The following is a 19,806-nucleotide window of genomic DNA, read 5'->3' on the forward strand; positions in this document are numbered from 1 at the left end:
CACATCGGACCCGTTGCTCTGAGTATTCCTTGGGATTTATAAGCTGCAGCACAGGTGCTGCCCTTGATTCCTTGGGCACGAGCTCTGTTGCCTTTGCACAGAAAAGGGACCGTTGCCAGAAGCCCTCCGGACTGCTGGTGGTCCTGTAGGCTCTCAAGCGAGTCGTACAGCACAGTTTGCAGCGTTCCAGCCATGCGAGTCCTCGGCGTTAGTAGAGCATCCCTGCGGGGACAGGCAGTGGTTCAGACATACCTCATATACAGGCCGTGGCATTGTGTCGAGCTGCAATTTCTTTAGTCTTTGGTTAAATGCAGAAAATGCCCAGGCTGGAGGGGAAAATACCTCTGGAAGCCATTTCCACACCTTGGCTCCCTCTGTATTGCTGGTTGTTCTCTTGGTGCTGGAAAATCCTTGGTGAGCACTAAGCATCACTTGTCTTAAACTTTCTCTTTAGTTTTCTAAACTAAAAAAGGTTTCTAAACTTTTTTGCTTGAGTTGAAAAGCAAATGAGTGAAAGTTTGGTGTTTTCACTGCCAGATGCAGGTGATCTAGCGGTGTAACAGAGGTGCTGTAGAGGTACTGCTGTTTCATTGAAAGGCAGAATGCTAAAAAAGGCACTCCACTGGCATGGTTTTGCACAGCGTGTTCGAGGCAGCCTTCAGCTGGTTGCAAATTTTGTCTGGTCTTTAAATTGTCCTCTGTGTGGAAATTCCTTGCTGAGAACTATAGAGCCTAGAGCATTGATGTGGGCCGTTAATTCTTCGTAATGCTTGTGAACTGGTCAAGTTTCTGTGTGAGAGAAATTATTCATCTAATAATGAATGAGGAAACTGTTTGAGACTCGGTGTTAGACATGGGATTAGTAGTCCTGGTCCATCTGATAGGAGCACAAGTCCTGGCTTCAAGTTTATAGTCTCTGAAACAACAGCGAACATGTACTTTGGGGAAATGTAAAGTGTAGGATGTTCCGGGAAGCCAAAGAGGTTTCAGCTCCCATCAGTGTAGACTGCAAAATAATCACGGCATGTTGTATGTGCTTGCTGTGCTGTAATCCATGTATCGTAGGTCAAGCAGCAGCAGAAGAGCATTTCTTATAAGAACACACGCAAAATAAGACTTACAAGAACACAGAATGCAGTTAGAAAGCTGGTATTTGAGCCCAGTGCTAAGCAATTAGAGCTGGGGGACACCTTAGTTTATTCTTTAGTGCCATAGATACAAAGTTAAATTTTGAAGGGAGCTTGCTTCAGGTCGGCATGAGAATGGTCTTTCTGGATGCTAGCGGGAAGCAAATTCCGATTTGGAGTTGGGAAGTTTCTTACTAGGAGTGAAAATACACACAACTGCTGAGTGTGGTGTCCAGTAGCTGGAGTCAGGAAAAACAAATCAGGTGAGTTACAGCCAGTTTTATCTGTTGAAGGTATTAGGCAAAGGACTCAGAATTGCAAATTCACTAAAATAGCGATCTGCTCATAGAGGTTTTTAAGGACAAATATTTTCTGAATAAATAGCCCACAGCGGATGAGATGTGACACTTTGAAACATATCTTGGTTTCGTAGCAATCCTTGCTGCCAGCTGTGCAAGGTCTGGGTGAGAGTTTGGAGGCTGCACTTGGTAGATATCTACTTTTAACGGCCCCTGATTGATGACATCCAGAATTCTCAGCAGAGAAGTGAATGCAAAATGGACTTTTAGAGTGGAAGGGGCCACAAGATTGAAAGCTTTTAGACCACCCACTTGGAATGGAATGAAGGATCTACATTGTCTACCAGTCATGACCTGCAGTGGGAAAGCCAGGACTGGTGATTTCTGGTGGGCACTTCAGACAACCCACCTATTGATATCCAGAGGCACCCTCCCACCCTCCCCAGCTGCATAAACAGACTAGTTTTGCAGAGAAAGATGACAAAATCATGCTGGCAACTTTCTTTCTGGGCTGTATACTTAATAATAATCAAAGCCAAACGTAAATAAAAGATCTTTGATGAGAGAAGCATGCTGCCCAAATTTGCTTCCTATTTATACCAGCTAAATGTGGATAAAATCCAAGTCATTGTTTTCTGTAATCTGCTACCCCCCAGTCAGAGCTGGGATAGCTGCTTCTGACAGGGGCTTGTTTTTAATAGCAGGGCTCTGTTTAATGTCGGCTTCCCCAGATGAAATCAGCATTTTCACCCAACATTGATGTGATTACTTTTGTAAGTTGCAAGTGAGGAGTAGCAGAGGAAGGCAGGAAAAACAAGCACAGTTAAAAAAAAAAATGGTTTTTTTCAAGTGGAGAAATGTAAGTCAGTTTTCTCCATGGCTGATGTTCTGACTTCCATCTGTCCTAGCTTTTATAACACTCCTCTATGAAAAATAAAAATTTTAAACCGGGAAAGAACAAAGATAATAAATTTGTTGTAAATTGTGTGCTAGCTAGATTTCTAAGATTTGCTGTTGCTTCTTATTGAAGTCAGAAAAGAGATGCCAGTGGAAGCCAGACTATCGAGTAATCAGCAACCAACTCGAAGTTGCTTGGGACTGTGTGGGATTTTCATTAGGTGAGTGTCCGTTATAACTCAGAATCACCAGCACTGCCCCAAACCATGCTCTACGTATGTCCCCCACCTTTTTTCTGGTTGCTGTTCCCTCTTCAGGAAAACCGTGCAGACCTTGTGTGTTCTAGTGGTCCATCGCAGTGATCTGTTGGTGATGATGTCCTCGCAAGCCAGCAATTCCTCCTGAAATCAGGCTTAAAGGTGCTGTGTGTTTAGGAGGGATGCAGGGGGTTCATGTGATGAGAGCATGGGATGCTTTGGTTCCTTGAAAGTTATCTGGCTGTTGGTGCCAGTGTCAGTCGTTAGCCATTCCAGTACTGTTTCCAATGAATGCATATTTAGATTATGCAATCTGTTGGAATAAGAGGCTTTAATTCACTCCACGGTTTCTGATGTTTCACTGCGTAGAAATGAAAAATAAATGGGAAGGTGGCTGGGCTTGGTTTTGTGGTTAAACTGAGGCTGAAGAGATTGTGTTGAATTTGTCCAGTGCTGTGATTGTCAGCCAGGTTTCCAGATCAAATGAAATATTTTGGACTCTAGGCTGCACTACATAAAGACCTAAAACCAGACTTGTAACACACAAAAAGGAGGGATTTTAATTGTTGAAGTCTGTGATGTTCTCTTTAGTCTTAAAAGACAGAACTCTGTCTAAAGCCTATTAATTTGCTGAAAAGCGCTGTTTTCTCAGGTTTAGAATTTGGATGTCTTTTCCCTTCTTTTTTTTCCCATTTTTGTTGTGGATGAAAGCGACTTACGAAAAAAAAAAAATTAAAGCCTGGACGAGTAGCCAGGATTGGACATTGAGGGACTCTGTAATTCATGGATTACTTGACCTTGACTCTCAAAGGTCCAAGTTGCCTGTTCCTGATGAGAAGAAACAATGCAGAGTAGTCTTCACCTCCTCAGTAACGATGCCATCAACAGCTGCATCTGTTCCTACGCTGTCTGGTTGAGAGAGGTGTTCGTGCCAGCTTTAGGAGTAAAATTGGGCCAGCCTCTGTTTCTGTTTATCTGGATACATCTGGCATATGCAAGCATAGCTGGCTGCTCCTTAGATTTTAGTGTAAAGGCAGAGCTAGGAGACTGTTCCAGTGTGGATGCGGGATTCCTGAAGGTACTTGATGTTCACCTGATCATCTGTGGTACCGGCTGAAGCACGTTAATAGTCAACGTCCACTTTATATTGGACTGTAGAGTTTGAGGAAACCGATGAATAAAAAAGCCTTTAAATGCTTTTTTCCCCACTGTTCTCTGAAGAGCTGTCATTCTGCAGTCGTGAGATGCTGTTGACAAGCTGATGAATAGTTTTTCAGTGCGATCTGGTTTTACCACCCGGTACTGGGAGCACATTAGGGTAGTCGTGATGGCCACATTCTGGGAGGAGAGGATTTCTGTACTGTAGAACACGTGGCCTAAAAAGCTCTGGCAAATGCTGTTCTGTCGGTTTTACACACGGGGCGGTGGGAGATGGCAATGCTAGGGGTCAGGGACTCTGGAGGCAGAGTCTGGAACCGAAACCCGGTAAGCTTCATTTTTTTAACACCACCCAGCCTTTGGCTTGGAGGCAGCTCCTGGAGGACAGCAGTGGGTCCCTGCCTCACCGTTGCTAGCATGTGCTGGTTTTGGAAGAGGATTCATAGCCTGAAGAACCGGTACCATCTCGGCTGCCCTTCAGCGTACGGCAGGATGAAAAACCAGTATCAGTTCCGGGAAGGGAGATGAAGGGTTGGTACTGTTCAGGTGCTCTTCCAACCAAAGCTTGGTGCTGTTGCAGGGGGGAAGGGGCTTTGGTTTTGCTTTGTGACTTGGAAGAAGGTTTGGTCATCTTGAGGGAGCCATCTTAAGTGTTTTCACACCTATTTTGTGTGCTGGTAGAGGTGTCTGGAAGATGGGTGATCAAACGGGATATGGAAGTGACGTAGCAGGAGAATTTGTTACAGCCTTACTCAGTTATTTCACTTTGGAGATAAATTTATGGTTTAGATTCAGAAGAGATCTTACAGATGTCTGTTACCTTTTACAGAATCTCTTCAAATCCTGTATGGACATAAATAATTAGGCCCATGTTCCTCAGGCAGGAAGAAAACAAATCAGGTTTGGGTTTTTTTATCTCACTGCTGAGCATTTTGAAACAGAGGAGCGAAGGCTAGCCACGGTGGGCTTCATAGCCAGGTGTTTAGGGTGGCTCTTGGTTTTTCAAACCATGGTACTGTAGTAGTTAGCAAGAGCTATCAATTAACTTTGGATGTGTACAGTTGCCCAGCATCATATACAATTCCTGCTGCAGACATTCCTCCTTTATGAAGGTTTTCTATTCTGTAATTGAAGAGCAGATCCTTTGGACAGGGGAGGGAAGTGTGAGTCTGGAGAGTGCGTTTTAAAATATCAGTCTGTCTGTGAAGCCTGATATGTTTATTTCTTCACCAGGTGCCTTATCAAGCAGAGCCTTTCTTGTTTCAGGGAAAGGAATATTCTTGGCAAAAATAGAGCAATTAGAGATTCTGAGTCTTCTAATGAGAGGTCATTGAAAGGAAGCAGGCAGAGGAGTTTGCTTTGCAGAGGAAAATCCATAAAACATCTCTAGAAAAAGATGAATCACCGCTGCCTTCAAGTAAATGGCGTTCTCACTGTGGGGGTGATCAGGAATGTTTGTGTGTCTGACAACATTGGCACAGCCAGGGATTAGTAAGAAATTGTTCTGAAGCATCTTACGCATGTGGAATGGTCAGGACAATGTGACTTTGATATAGCTGTACTGCCCAGACAGGCTGGTGAGGGTTTGGGAACAGGAACGCGTAGCACTGCTCAAGGGAAAGGTGGTTTTATTGGTGAGATATTAATAGAATTCATCAAGTCATGTTGTTTAATGTTTTCTGTGCTGCTAAGCCTATCCGTAGCAAACTCAAATTGTGTTATCTGCTGCTTTTCCAACATCTTCATAGGTACCTTCCTATTGACATCAACTTCTCATGGCCATTCTAACTGATGTTCTGGTACCATTATAGTGCTTGTTCATGCCTGCTACTTCTGCCTCGATCTGTTTATGGCTTGCCCATGAACAGAGCCACAGAGAAATGGAAAAAGGTAGGTAGGCAGGCAGGCCAGCCAGGGCAGTAGGCTTTCCAGCCATTGAATGACATCAGGTTCTGCAAAGAGCTTGCTTTTGGCACAGGGATGCTCCTGCAGAGTTGTCTGCAGCTGTCAGTGTGATTGTCGTGCTGCTCACTGTGCCACTTCTTCCTTGCTCTTCCTCTTTGCCTGGTAATACTCCGTTTGTTTTGTTTTTACAGTCCCTCGGATCAATGGCCATCCGAAACTGGACAGACACCGCGAGCACCCTCCTGGTTATGACAGCTCTTCTACCATGATGAGCAGCGAGCTGGAATCCAGCAGCTTCATTGACTCTGATGATGATGACAACACAAGCAGGTAGGGCATGGGCATAGCAAGTGAGCTGTTAAATACTATTTGCATCAATTTCCCAGCCACTTGACTATTTCCAGGCTTTCCTGAAACACACTGACTGGTCAGATGAGAAGATTTATATCTTCTCTTCCCCGCCTCCCTCCCCCCTTTTTCTTTCCCTTTTAAAATTTTCTTTTCTTTTCTGTTTCTGCTACATATGGTTTGAGCACTGATAATTCATCCATAACATCATGTTGTATATAATTACTGCTCTGAGAAGCAAGCTAAGTTATTGGGATCACTGTCCAAGCTGCCTATAGCCACTGTTCCAATTAAGAGAAAAATTTTGTTCCTGTTCTTTCCTTTTAATAGCAAGAATGATCACATTTTAAGATCAAAGCAATGTGCAACTGTACCTATTTATGAAGTAATGGTGTGAATATTGTAACAAAATACCTTCAGCATAGATTCCTAATAAGTATGCACTTCATTAATGCTGAATTGCAAAGGAATTCCTATGTAATTGCATAGTCTAAGACCTATGAGCAGTACAGGAATTCATCAAAGTTAATGCTTTTGCAAAGGCAGGCTGTGATGCCATATATTTATGACTTAATTATTTTTTCCTTTTGTGCGGACAGAGAGAATGTGAATTATTCCTTGCTTTTTACAGAAAAACTCTCCATTTCAAGACATCCTTGTTAACCTCTAAAGATATTTCCGTTGTTCTGTAAGCCAATAAATTTCTCAGATTCAAAACACTTGTTTTTAAAGATGTAAAATCAGTCAAAACTGGTATTCTTCCCTTTGCTGGCTGCAGTGACAGCATTTGAACGGAGTCTCTAGAGCTGTTGTCCATCCAAATGAGCTATGAAAACCCATTATGGATTTCTGTTAATTGTTAGAGAACAAGGTTACAGATATCTGGTGGTTCATAGAGACCTGTAGCTAAAACAAATAAGGTGCAACGTGATATTCTTAGATTCTAGGTAGAATGGGAACAGCAAAGAACAGCTCGTCCTGGAGATACTTAAACATTTGCTGTGTTTACAAGCAGGTTATTAGCTGATTGAACTCAGTGGATCTATTTGGGCTTGCAGTTAGTCATAGCTTAAACACCTGTTGAAGAACAGCAGTTCCTTCAAATTCTGTTTACAGGCTGGGTGTTTCCAAAGGCTTGAAAGGGTAACTAAAAGAACATTTAAGATTTGGTCCTGAATTAGTTTAAAGAACCTATTTTGCAGTTACGGTGAAGTTGCCAACACCTGAAGACACAGAAAATTAGCCTTTTGGATGCTTTGTACTTCACCTGGATGTTCATGTGCATAAAGGGTTGGCAAGATCAGTAGTTAACCTGAATGCACTCTGAGCCTTCCTAAAGCCTTTAGGGCTTCTAACCCTCCTTCCCTCCCTAAAAAAATCAATCCCACAAGAACAACAACCCTGCAGCTGGTTTTGTTGCTTGTAAATAAATTAATAATTTCCATGGCAGCAAGATATGCGGTAGGGCAGGATTAGCACAGTCAGGGTGGCCACTGAAGCACATTATACTAGCCCAGGCTAAACCTTTCGATATTTAATAAAGTAAAGCTTCCTGCGTCTGACCTGAGAAGAAAGAGACTCTTCGAAGCTGCTGCGCAGGGTTTTTTTTTTTCCTTTCTAGGCTAGGGCAGAAGCTTTTGGCACACAGAATAGCTGCCAGGCCAGCTAGTCAGGAAGAACAACTAAATGGAATGCTCCAAGGTATGCTGTTGTGTTAGGGTGATGATGTTCTCCAGCAGATGAGAGATTGTGCTGGCAGGGAGAAGTTTACTTCAGAGGCAAATACAGGCAAATAGAAGATGGAGCAATGCTCCAGAACTGCTGGAGCCAGCGGCCTGGGGAAAGAGAGGTTGGAGGGGGTAAGTTTGTTTAATAACAGCTGATGAACACTGGTATCAGAACCTGCCTTGTAAAGGAGATTGTATGTGGAGGAGGCCACTGAGAGAAGAAATCGGATGTAAAGGATGCTGCTGTCTTGGAAGCAAAGAGGCTGTAAGGTTGAGGATGCTTTTCTAAGAGTGTGTGTTTGACATTGGTTTGTTTTATTTTAGCTTGGAGCAGTGCAACACAGTTGGTTCATTTCCAGTCCAAGGAAGCTCTGTTGCATTTAGTTAGAGAGAAAGAATATTTTTTTTTCTTTCAGTGAATTCATTTTTTTCAGAGATATTACCTGACAGTACAGAACCCTTCAAGCAGTGAGTGCGATAACTTATTTCCTTTGTTTTCAAAGTATACTAGAATTGAACTTTAGTGTTATTTGCAGGTAGGTGGTATTTTGGGTACAGATTGTAGGGAGCTCATGGTGAACTTTACAGTAAGAGTCTGATTTCTGTCTTCTGTTAAGAAAATAAAGGTCCAGCAGATATGTCATCTGTAGCTGTAGGATTATTGTCAGCAGCTTGTGATTAGTATTCTTAGTTCAATATAACTAAAATAATTCACTGCAAAAAAATGCAGGTTTTTTTGCAGAATTTTTGTTTCGCATTTAAGAAATTAGCATTAGTTCTTTTTAAACTATATAGATAAGGTTTCTTTAACAAGTTGTTAGCTTTTTTTTTCCCTTTTGTTTCTTTAACAAATTGCTACCTTTTTTTTTCCTTATTTTGGGGAATGTAGATTGGATAAATTATTATTCTTCTTGGTAAAAGTCTTTTCTGTGGGATTTACTAGCCCTTCCGTTAGAAGTGTTTTGTTAGAAGTTAGAAGGGTTTTGGCCAGTGGCTAGTGCAGGAAACGGGTAGTTATGATTCCAGATTTGTTTTTCATCTCTGTGCTTGTCCCAAAAGCTCAAATATGCCCTCTTGTTTTGTCCATCAAATTGTAATAATAACAACTTTTACTCATTTCTAGGGATACTTCACGGATCAAAATATTACTCCTCATTAGAACAGGTTTGAGCTGCTATTTAGTATCCAGGTACTCCTGGAGTACGAGAGATGCAGTGTTTATGAATGATTCAGCAAGGATGTATTAAAACTCTGGATTTAAAAGAAATAACAGGAAGAGATGATGAAGTGTACCATAGCCACAGAAAAATAGATGCAGGCTTGACTCCTTGTTAAGAAATTGCAGAGACCGTAAAACCTGATGTTTACAAATACGCTTTCACACGATGTGGGAGTCTTGCAGAAGAAGCTGTCTTGCTTTCTACTTACATATAGGTTTGTTAAGGCAACTTAAGTCATTGTGCAGCTTCCCCCAAGAAGGGATGAAACCCCAGGGTTGAGCGAGCTCTCTGTGTATGGTTTCTCCGGTGTAATAAGTAACATTTTTCTAAATTTATCTGTATAGAAGTCAATGTGTAAGCACACAAAAATGTTTCTGCAGTGCCTTCTGATCATCAGTTTTGTGCAACTAATGTGGGAGGCTGTTTCAGCTCAAGTAGTTACTTCTCTGACATATTGTCTGTCCTTTTGACCTAAACCCGAACTGTGGCTTTTCTAAAGAACTGATTTCCATTCTTCCAATCTAATGTTGAGTAGAATGAAAAAAAAAAAAAATACTGTGGGAAGGAACTTAATTTCTTACGTATTATCATCTATTTAGAGATTTAGAAAAGTTTAGAGATTTGCCAGTAAACTCTAGTTTTGCTGTTTTAATTTAAACTATATTTAATTTTAAATTTAATTTAAAAGAAAAATTCAAAATGTTCACTGCTTACAGAGGAATCCAAATTTGCGGTCATGTATTGAAATGGAACGAATATTCCAAAGTAGTCTCACCCCCAGGTTGTCAAAGTAAATAGGGAGGGCGAAAGTGAAGAAGGAACAAGATGCTGATACTAGTATCAGCTAATTGTTCACACCTTCATCACCTCATCACTGCCTGCTTTCTGCAGTGTACTTAGGCTTTTCTTCTTTTTTTTTTCCAGCCCATCTTTTTGAACTCATTGCTGCTATATCGCTCTAAAGATAGCAATGAAAGTATTATGTCCCGTACTTGATGGTAGATTAAAACATCTCTTCTAAGGAGTCAGAGAGCAATCCTGTTTTCTAGCTATGCTCAGTGCTGGCAAAAGGTATTTTTGCCCAGTCCAATTTTAGAAAATGAGACTAAAAGTTGGGTATAATAGTTCTTTGTTTTTCTGAGCAACAGCGTATTGATGGGCTCGAGAGCAGGAGGGAGGAATTGGCATAGCCAGTCACCCCTGGCAGTCATCTCTTATGTGCTGGCTGTGATCAGGAAAAATATTGACAGAGGAAGCATACTAACACGCACTGGAAGGTACTTTTAAGTAGCTTGCTTCTTAGGATGTGAAGTGCCATGACATAGCACCAGATTATTGCCAAGACTGCTTGAGACAAAGAAATTCAGTGAACTGTCTGCTGAACCTCTACTGTTCCTATCCCTCATTTCCCTAACTTGCTATCCAGATAAAATACCTGTTGTCTGGAAAGTGGAAGGAAGATCTTTGCCACTGGGTGAATTCCCTTCGCGGTCTCCTGCTGCAGGCAGGTTGACTGGCAGTATAGTTTTTCTCTCCATTTTCTTTCTTTGCTCTGTGAACATTGCTAACTTAAAATTGTTTCATACAGCAGGCAATGTTTAGCCGGAGGCATTGCCCCTTTCAGGGATGTAGCAATGGGAAACCGAATAAATGAAATGATGCGTATGGATTTAATGAATTCTCTTTATCCACAGTAACCATTAGAGGATGCCATTCTAAAAAGGTTGGTGACAGGAGGTATTGCATACTCCTTAAGTGATGCACACTGGGATAAAGTCAAAAATACGATATGGCAGTAGGTGAAGTATGTGTGTAAACAATGAAAATCAATTGCCTGGATGCTGTGAATGACTTCAAGGTGTGATTATAGCAGCCAAAAAGACAGATAAAATTTTAAGCTTTTTTTCCCTTTCTCTTATGGACTAGCTCAGCTGTCTCCAAAACTAGCAGGGAGGAGAGTCTGTAAGCGGGGGGTTGTCTGCAGACTGGAGTGCTGAATTCATACTCTTATCAGTGGAAGAAGGGCACTCACATCTCTCTCATAGTCGTTGAAGGTATCTTGTTGCTTGACTTGTGTTTATGCAGAAAAGTTCCCCCAGGTTTTTTTGCCTCTCTTCTTTTTGCTGCCCTTCTCAAAGAGCAGGCAGGCTCACTGTGATGTGGGCAACATGCCTTGCCTTTCTTCCCATTCTCCTAAAGTGGTGCGTGCTAGAAAGTTTTAGCTGAATCCTACTAATGAGACATAGAGAAGAAGAGGAGAATGAAATCAGAGAGGAAATAGAAAGAGGGAGAACATTGGGACTAAAACGTAAGATGTACGATCTTTGCCAGTACTTTCAAGAAGAGTGGTGAATGTTGAACAAGCCCAGTTTTGGGAACCCTGCTCTGAGCGACCTCTTTATTTTTCCTTTTGAAACGGTGAAGCCTCAGAAAACCAGGAGCTGTGAGCTGTTTCCATAGATAAAGAATTAGCAACGTTTTGATCTTTTTTGAAAATACCACCTCTTGGCTCTTTAAATTAATTTGCCTTGCTGGGAGGGGAAAAAAGGAGTGTGTGAGGTTAACATGCCTGAAATAGTTTGGTGAACTCAAAGGGATTGTAAAGAGATTCAAACCCTCGAAGCAGTTCCATCAGCACTAATATTCAGCTCCGTTTGCTTGAGTAAAACACACCTGCTTTATGCAAGATGGGTTTCCCGGTGTGGTGGGTTGTAATCTCATGACAGCAAGCTCCTTTTTGAAGTTGCTGGTACCAAGGTTTGCTTGAGGTATTCTAGCCACATGCAGGAATGCAAGAACTTTGAAGACAGGGACATGGAGACAGGGGAAAAAGACTGGCACTGTTTTCTTTGTGATAGTGCCAGTCAGTTACTTGTGTTGTATAGGGTTGGATGGGTTTTAATCTTGGTTAATGATGGGGCATTACTTTGTCTTTTTTTGCCATTCTTAACATACTAAATAGAAGAGAGATGTCTCTGTGGTGTTACACTGGTATATCTGAAATCTAGGCTCTGTTCCAGGCTTCTGAAATTAATTTGGGCAAATCTATTTATGTCTTTCTGTGTCTCAGTCCACTGCCTGTAAAATGAGAATGATGGGCATTCCTAACTCTTAGGGAGATCTTAAGGATTTGTATGTAGAATGTGGCACGTTTAGGTTCTGCAAGTTTGAAGAGCCTGAAAAAAACCCCACAACAGAATAAAACTAACAGAATATGTAAAGGTAAATCACATTTGCTATCCTCTGTCACTGTTTGGTAGTAACTATTATCAGTTGCTACTTTACTTCATTGAGTTCAAGCCCCAACGTTAAGTTCCTGTTATCAGGGTAGATAGCAGCAGAAGAAAATAACAGCACCATGACGAGACTGACAAAAATGAATATTAAGAGGTTCTCCCGGTTGTCTGTTGTTCTCTCAGAGTAGAGAGTAAAATCCTTGTTTAATGTATGGCTGTTCTTATAGCGTGCATTTTTCTTCGATGAGCCTGGAGTCAGGAGCACCTTTAAAGTAGTGGAAGATGTTCTACCTCTGACTTTTGGGGGGTTAAATGGGGGTGATCTGTGCCTGGTGAGATGTGGCTTGCATTCAGTCTTGCTCCCAAAAGAAAGCAAGTCAGTAAATGGCACCCCAGTCCGTGCTGGAGTTTAGCTGGTGTCTTCTCTGTGCTCCTGGGCAGAAGCACCTGGTAGGATTGAGCAGGAACTCAGCAACAAGCCGAGCAATATACTGCAAGCCCGCTGACGGTGTCGGGGTGCTTTACTCTCTCCTGCGTTTGCAGGAATCAGCTGCTTTTTTTTTTTTTTTTTTTTTTTTTGGCAGGGTGCAGAGAAAGGCAAATGGTTCAGCTTTACGGAGCTGACATTTGCTCTCAATTTCCCTCAGGTTGAGTAGCTCCACTGAGCAAAGCACTTCATCCCGGCTCATACGGAAGCATAAACGCAGGAGGAGGAAACAAAGGATGCGGCAGGTTGACAGGGTAAGGTTGGCATCATAATTTTCCAAGGAGGTGAACCGTGATTTTTTGAGTGTAGCATGTAAATTAGGAAGGGACCCAGAAGAGGGCTATGCCCTGTTGAATTCATTGGAAAGGCTCCCTTTGGCTCCGGTCTACCTTGGACTAAATCTCTAACGTTTGAAGTTCTGCAGCGCTACAGTCAAGGCTCCCTTTCTCCTCTCCCTTTCTCCTTTCCTCGGGAAGTGATTGCGTTTCTTGTTGTCTCTTCCAAGACCAGCCTCTGCAGGAGACCCTCCGTTACGCTGCTGGCTGAGGTGGGCAAGGCAGCTCTGTGCTGGTAGACATCTGATGTGTAAATTGCTGAGACTGGCATTCTGCTGAAAGGAGAAATCTGCGTTTATAGGCAATCACAGATCTGTTCTCTTGCCCTTCTCCGTGCTAGTCCTACGGGAGCAGAATGAAGATGGCCCAAATGACATACTTCTCCGTTCTATGAGTACTGGTCTTCCCAGATTAAAGAATGAGTATGCACACATTTCATCACAAGACCTGGAGCAATGTTTTAGAAGATACTTGATAAGCACATTTGTATTTCGTTTTGGAGGAGGGGGAATGTCTTTTCTTCTCACTTTCTGAAGGATCCTGCGTTGTTCACCCCTCTCTTTAGGGAAGAGCCGTGGACATAGTAATTCACATTGGGCACTGTAGTATTTAAACATCTGCCTGTCAGTCACGTAGCGAGGAGGCAGAAATGATTCATTGTAAAGGTCAGCTGAGAAAGCTCTTAGGAGCTTGCTCTGTGTGTTTTGTAAACAAGTCTTTGGAGAAAGTGCAGGTTGTGTGCAGATCTTTTTCCTTACTGACTCTAAACAAAGAATAATTTTGGGGTGGCCACAGTGGTTGTGGATGCCTTCCAAATGGAAACCTATTAATCAGTTCCTGATTAATTAATCCTCAATAATTATTTTTATTGTCTTATTCTGAGCCGTTTAAAACCTTGAGAATTTTCTGTTGTATTTTGCAGTCGTCTTCGTTCAGCAGCATCACTGATTCTACCATGTCCCTAAATATCATCACTGTCACACTCAACATGGGTAAGAAGATAAGCGATGTTTTCTATGATGAATTTCGAGCGGTACAGATGTATTTTGTTATGGCGTAGTCGCTTTTGGAGCCAGGAGAAAGTTTCTTGATTGGGAAGGATGCCAGCTGAACTAAAGGGAATGGCAGCTGAGAGTTGCTACTCTGGTGGCTGTACCTGGATTCCCAGTGCAGTGCTGGAGAGTTCTCTGCCGGTGGCATGAGCAAATGAGTATTCTTCCTGAGAATCCCAGGGGAGGAGCTGGAACTCCAGGATATGGCGTTCTGCCATTATTTCTAGGAATGGTAAGGGGTCAGGCATTGTCAGGACACTGGAGGTTTGCGCTTCTGTGGCTTACGCATTTCATTGCTTAGCCAGGCAGAGATGTGTAGGACTGCCAACTCAGCACCTTTCAGTAGCACCAAATTCTTCCTGCTGCTCTGACATGTGGAGAGAAAGTTGGTGGAGAGAAAGTTGCCTAATAATGCTGATTGGGTGCGTAATTTCTAGGTGTAGACATGTCTTTTCAATGTTGTTTCTCTTGCTCATTTATTTATTATTTTTTAATGTAACTTTTCAGTGTGCTGTATGAAAACATAATGTCTTTAGCAGCATTTCCCTGAACGTGCCAGGCAGACACACACCAATAGGGCAACTTGAGATAATTGTAAGTCAACCATGGCCCAGCTGGTGTGTTGAAAGAACTGATTTTTCAAAACTGAAGTAGCCTGGTGTTTGCTCTTCACTATCATTCCAATCACTTTGTTTGCTTTTCCCCCCCCCCCCCCCCCTCCACTTTCTATCTGTATAGAAAAGTATAACTTCCTGGGCATCAGCATTGTAGGACAGAGCAATGACCGGGGTGATGGTGGCATATACATTGGCTCTATAATGAAAGGAGGGGCTGTGGCAGCAGATGGCCGAATTGAACCAGGAGACATGCTTCTGCAGGTTGGTCCGTGTCCAAAAATACATGCTGCTGGCTTGCGCTTTGGTGGCTTAGCTCAGTCATCCCACCAGATCCGTGTCCTTAGTAATCCGTTAACAGAATTCCTTCATACCCAGAGAAATGTGTCATAAAGACTATTCTCACTAAAATCGATAATCCTTTGCAAATTCTGCTGGATAGTTGATGTGCTCTGAGAAACAGTATTTCTGCAGCTGCTCAAGGGAATGGGAACAGTTGCAAAGGCATTGTATTTGGAAATTAATAACTAAAATTTCTAACTTCCCTGTTGCAAAGCCCGACTTCTGATTTTTGCAATGTTTTAGGTGAATGATGTCAATTTTGAGAACATGAGCAATGACGACGCAGTACGGGTTTTACGGGAAATAGTCTCCAAACCAGGGTAAGCATATGACAAAACCGCTTTGGGCAAACCTCAGAGAAATTAACATTTTGATCTCAATAAGTAACCAGCGTGACTGCTGATCTCAACTCGCAACTTCTCACTCTAAATGATGAATTGATGAGACCAATTCCAACGTACCAGCCAAAACCAACACAAACTAGGAGTTGCCTGGTTTCAGTAGTGCTGTTTGGTTATACAATGAGTGTTTTAATATTTCAAGAGCTGATCATTTGACAGATTTCACTGATAGCGTGCATGATCTATGCAAAACCAGAAACATTTTGATACTGGTTCCTACTGAAAATACTTCACCAAACATCTCAAAAGCATTCTCTGCATATAACTTGACAACTGCTGGATAGGAGTAAATTTGTTTCAGAGAGCTCATTGTAGCAATCACAATTTCTGTAGGGAAACTTAAGAGTCACCCTGACTTGTTTTCTTTCTTCCCAGACCTATCAGCCTAACAGTAGCCAAATGCTGGGACCCTACTCCCAGGAGTTATTTCACCATCCCCAGGGGTGAGTACATATTTGTGCTCTTTGCTGGGTTCCTGTGGAGCCCTCACGTCTAGAATATTTTCAGCTATTTTGGCATTGAATAGATTTTCAATCCCTACAAGTTTGATACTTTTAAGTTTGGTTGCATTCTTTGTTTGCTTTTTGTTTTGGGAGGTGTGGGGGTTTAAGATACTCTTTCTGAGACTCCAGTGCCCACTGAATTCATCTGAGTTTTTCTTTTGATTCATATGGCTTTGGACCAAGCTTTTAACCTTTTGGTGGTTATATCCTCATGATCTTAACTGTTCAGTTGATAGAAAGTTTGGAGGATAACTATACTTCAGTGTTAAAAAGCCTCATTTTGTCACATGTACACTTCTTGGAAAGGCTTTTAAAAGAGTATTTTTAAAATTTGGGGCAAACAACATTGATGAATATACATAAAACCTCTTGAAAATGATCTAGTTTTAAAACTTCTGGCTTAATAAAGCCTTCAGTAGTAATAAAAGATCTGTGCTCATGTGACAAGCACAGCTGCCTCCTACTGGTGAGTGCTCAGCTTATGGTACTGAAACCAGTTTGTTACCAGTCCTAAGCAGGTGAGGCTGGCACTGCCCGTTGAAATTAATGCAACAGACTTGTGCAGACTGCGGGACCTCACTCAGCTGAAGTCCTTAGGAACACCAGCATCCAAAAAACCAGAAAAATCCCACAAATCACATTTTTGAGATTTTTCTACAGGGAGAGCTTGTGGTATCAGTTTGTCCTTTGTCCAGCGAAGGTGCATGCATTTTATCCCAGGCAAACAGCCATATAACTGTTGTAGGCTAAAGTGGTTGCAGCAATGTGTATTTTGTGGGAATACCTAACACAGGCAGAGCTCTTTTTTATATAATTTCTGGTTTTAGGGCAATGGAACAACAGCCACTATAATTCAGAAGAAAAGAAGTCATCCAGATTGTGGGGAAAATCGGGTTTTATTCCCAGCTTTAAAAATTAATTGCTATGTGGCTCTGAGAGGTTATTTTGGATCCAAGATGCTTAGAGTAGGAAGAGGTCTTCCCATCAGCTGGGGCAAAGCGTTTGGTACCAATTCACGTCACAGCAAAATGAGAGTCTATCTCATTGTATAGAATAATAGTGAGATATGATTACTTGGACTGGTAGCTTCTTTCCCAGAAGGGGAAATATTTCACTCTTACTGCAGTTACAGGAACAGGAGCATCAGTTTTATCCTCTTAGGCTGGTGCAGCAGTTGCTAGAGGAAACACACTGCTGCTGGCAAGGTGCTTTCTGTTCCCTTGTGCTGGGGCTATCCCAGTTGTACCATCAGAATGGCAAGGACGTGTGCGCCCCCCTCCTCCAAAAAAAACCAAAATTCCTTCTTACTCTAGGTCTTACTGTTCACTGATTCCATTTGTCTTTTCTCTCCCTTCCTGGTTGTTTTGCAGCTGAACCAGTGAGGCCAATTGACCCTGCAGCGTGGATCTCTCATACCACAGCCATGACGGGAGCGTACCCCCGTTACGGTATGAGCCCCTCCATGAGCATCACCACATCTACCAGCTCCTCACTAACAAGCTCAATTCCCGATTCGGAAAGTAAGTCACACTGCGGCCAGCACAGGGCAGGCGTCTTCTGCTCGGGGCCAGCAGTGCCGAGCTGTGCACAAACCCGACCCCAGCCACAAGCACGATGAAAACGACAGCCGCCACAGAACTCTCGAATGCTTTCTTAAATCTGTAATTCTGATGGGGAGCATAAAAGCTTCCCCCCCCGCACCCCCCCCCCCCCAAAGGTCAGAAGTGAGCGCAGTGGTGTTGTGGCAGGGTTCACGTTGAGGAAGAGGTGGCTTCTGGTCCCTTTCAAAGTTGCAAGGCAGGCTTCCAGCTCTGACCCTCAGATGAATATGAGAGCTTCCTCCTTGCATTTGACTTCTTTTAAAATAAATTTAAATAATTTGCTTCAGGTAGGCATCACTGGATAATAACGTTAACGTATCGTTTAGGAAGTCTTCCTCTGATACTCGCAATGCCTTCTTTTATACTTTTTTATACTTTTAGAATTTACTGAGCAAGGGAGAAACAAATGTAATGTCCCACGTGAAGTTATGGTTAGAGGTCAGCCTTCTTTCCTGGTCTGTGGCAGTCTCTAAAGTCATAGCCATGTAACCAACAAGTTGTCATGATTCCTTATCTTGGAAGTTTTTGTTTACGGAATATAAACTCTTCCTTTCTTCCCCTCTTCCCTTGCTCTCTGCTGTAAGCGTGGGAGAAGAGCTAGCATTTGGTTTGAAATACATGGCAGTAAGGCAAGACAAAGAAATGAGGAGCAGATGTCTCTGGAGACATCTCTGCAGACATCTGGAGACATCTCTGGAGACACTGGCCACCGAAGTCCTGTCTCAGAAAAGTGTCCCTATTTAAAACTGCACTTCTGTTTGCTTGACAGGAAAGTTTTGAGGTACTTTACACCTCATTAGTATGTGTTTGTTGCCTTTAATATTACTATGGAAGAATTTCCCTAGAGGTGCAACCTTTCTATCAGAGTTGTTCATCTTGTAGCAAGATTTATTCTGGTTGTTTATATACACGTAGAAATCTTGAAGTGGCTTTAAAGTTCTGAGGAGTTTATCTCATCTGTGGAATGATGCTACCTCAGTGTGTATTCACTGAAAGCCAGATAAATCCTTACATGTTTAACAAGGGATGCTTAAGTGTCTGCCAGACCTGGAGTCTTACATTTAGGACTGAGTAACTATTTGTTTTTTCATTTTGTAAGATTTTTCCAGAGAGAAAGGCAGGATGTCATTTAGAAAAAAACCTGAGCAAAACACAATGAACAAGAAAACCAACACTTGGTGGATTTCAAAGACCACTGTGGTGTTGGTGATTAGTGACAGAATCTTCCCTGGACAGATGCATGGCTGAAGTGTAAAAGTTGCATTTGCAGGGACCACTTAAGTCCTATCAGACTACATAGGTGTCTGCATCTTTTTCTTCTGTCCTCTCTCAGATTTTTATAAGCGTGTAGTTCCTGGAATGACACTTCACCTTGAACTGAGAGGGCAGTTATCCTTTCAGTCGGCGTAGTAGCTCAGTGCCTCCGTAGGTAGTAGGCAGGACCGCTGAAGGGAAAATACATCCGCAGTAGAAAGCAAGCGAACTGCTCACCTGGTGACCGCTTTATCCTGAGATGTGTTTTCAGCCTTACAGGTACTAAAGATCGTGGGAATCAAATGTATCTGCTGATTGCTGTCAAACGACGAGAGTCTGTTACTCTGCATTCCTCTTGAACCATTCATGTATCATGTGCCTTGATATATCGCCATGTGATTGGGAAGCGTGGAACACAGGCACCCTCTCAATCATATTTTTTAAAATAAAGGTTATTTGGGAGCAGAACCACATTTCTGGAGACAGCTTCTCATTTCTATGCCAGTGGCTTACTATGTTTTCTTTGCTGAAGGCAAGAAAACGTGGAGTACCCCTGACCTTTATTGTGACCTTCTGCTTTCAGTTCAGCCCTGTTCCCCCCCACAACCCCCCCAGGCAGCACCGCAGGGCCCTAGGTGCACAGCACCTCTCCTGCCATCCTCTTTGGCAGGCAAGACAAGCTTGGGGAGGAGTGGAGGCTGGGAGAGGAGAGGAGAGGCTGAACGAAGAGCTTCACGCAAATTGTTTTCTGCCTTTTCACGTGCCAGTGCAAGATTCTCAGTTTTGGTTCCTCTGAGGCTGGAGTCACTGAGGTTTGCAGCAAATATAACAACTGTTTTATTAGATAAATGTTACAAATATAGCGGCTGGCCGTGAAAGGGGAAGCCGTGAATTAACGGAGTCACCTTAGACAAGTCTGTCTCGTGGTTCCTTGCTTTAAGTACTGTGAATGTCTGCTGGTTTACCCTGCGTAGCAAGGCCAGGATGGCGTCAGTGGGCTGAAGAACTGCTTTCCTTCTGACATTCCTTTGCTCTCGAGCCTC

At 42.6% G+C, this 19,806-nt stretch overlaps 1 protein-coding gene across 3 annotated transcripts in view; it reads left to right on the forward strand.

Annotated features, from left to right (window-relative positions):
- Positions 1–19,806, forward strand: part of DVL1 (dishevelled segment polarity protein 1) — a 104,673-nt gene that overhangs the window by 70,608 nt on the left and 14,259 nt on the right. For 2 of the 3 annotated variants that reach the window (XM_056333180.1, XM_056333183.1), the window contains exons 5-11: positions 5,835–5,973; positions 12,822–12,915; positions 13,919–13,988; positions 14,787–14,926; positions 15,248–15,324; positions 15,781–15,848; positions 17,279–17,428. In XM_056333180.1, coding sequence (XP_056189155.1) covers positions 5,835–5,973; positions 12,822–12,915; positions 13,919–13,988; positions 14,787–14,926; positions 15,248–15,324; positions 15,781–15,848; positions 17,279–17,428 — 738 coding nt within the window. The remainder of the gene's footprint in view (positions 1–5,834; positions 5,974–12,821; positions 12,916–13,918; positions 13,989–14,786; positions 14,927–15,247; positions 15,325–15,780; positions 15,849–17,278; positions 17,429–19,806) is intronic. The other variant, XM_056333181.1, reaches the window with a different exon arrangement.

The sequence above is a fragment of the Falco biarmicus genome, chromosome 3 (assembly GCF_023638135.1).
Source record: "Falco biarmicus isolate bFalBia1 chromosome 3, bFalBia1.pri, whole genome shotgun sequence".
NCBI classification, from domain to species: domain Eukaryota; kingdom Metazoa; phylum Chordata; class Aves; order Falconiformes; family Falconidae; genus Falco; species Falco biarmicus.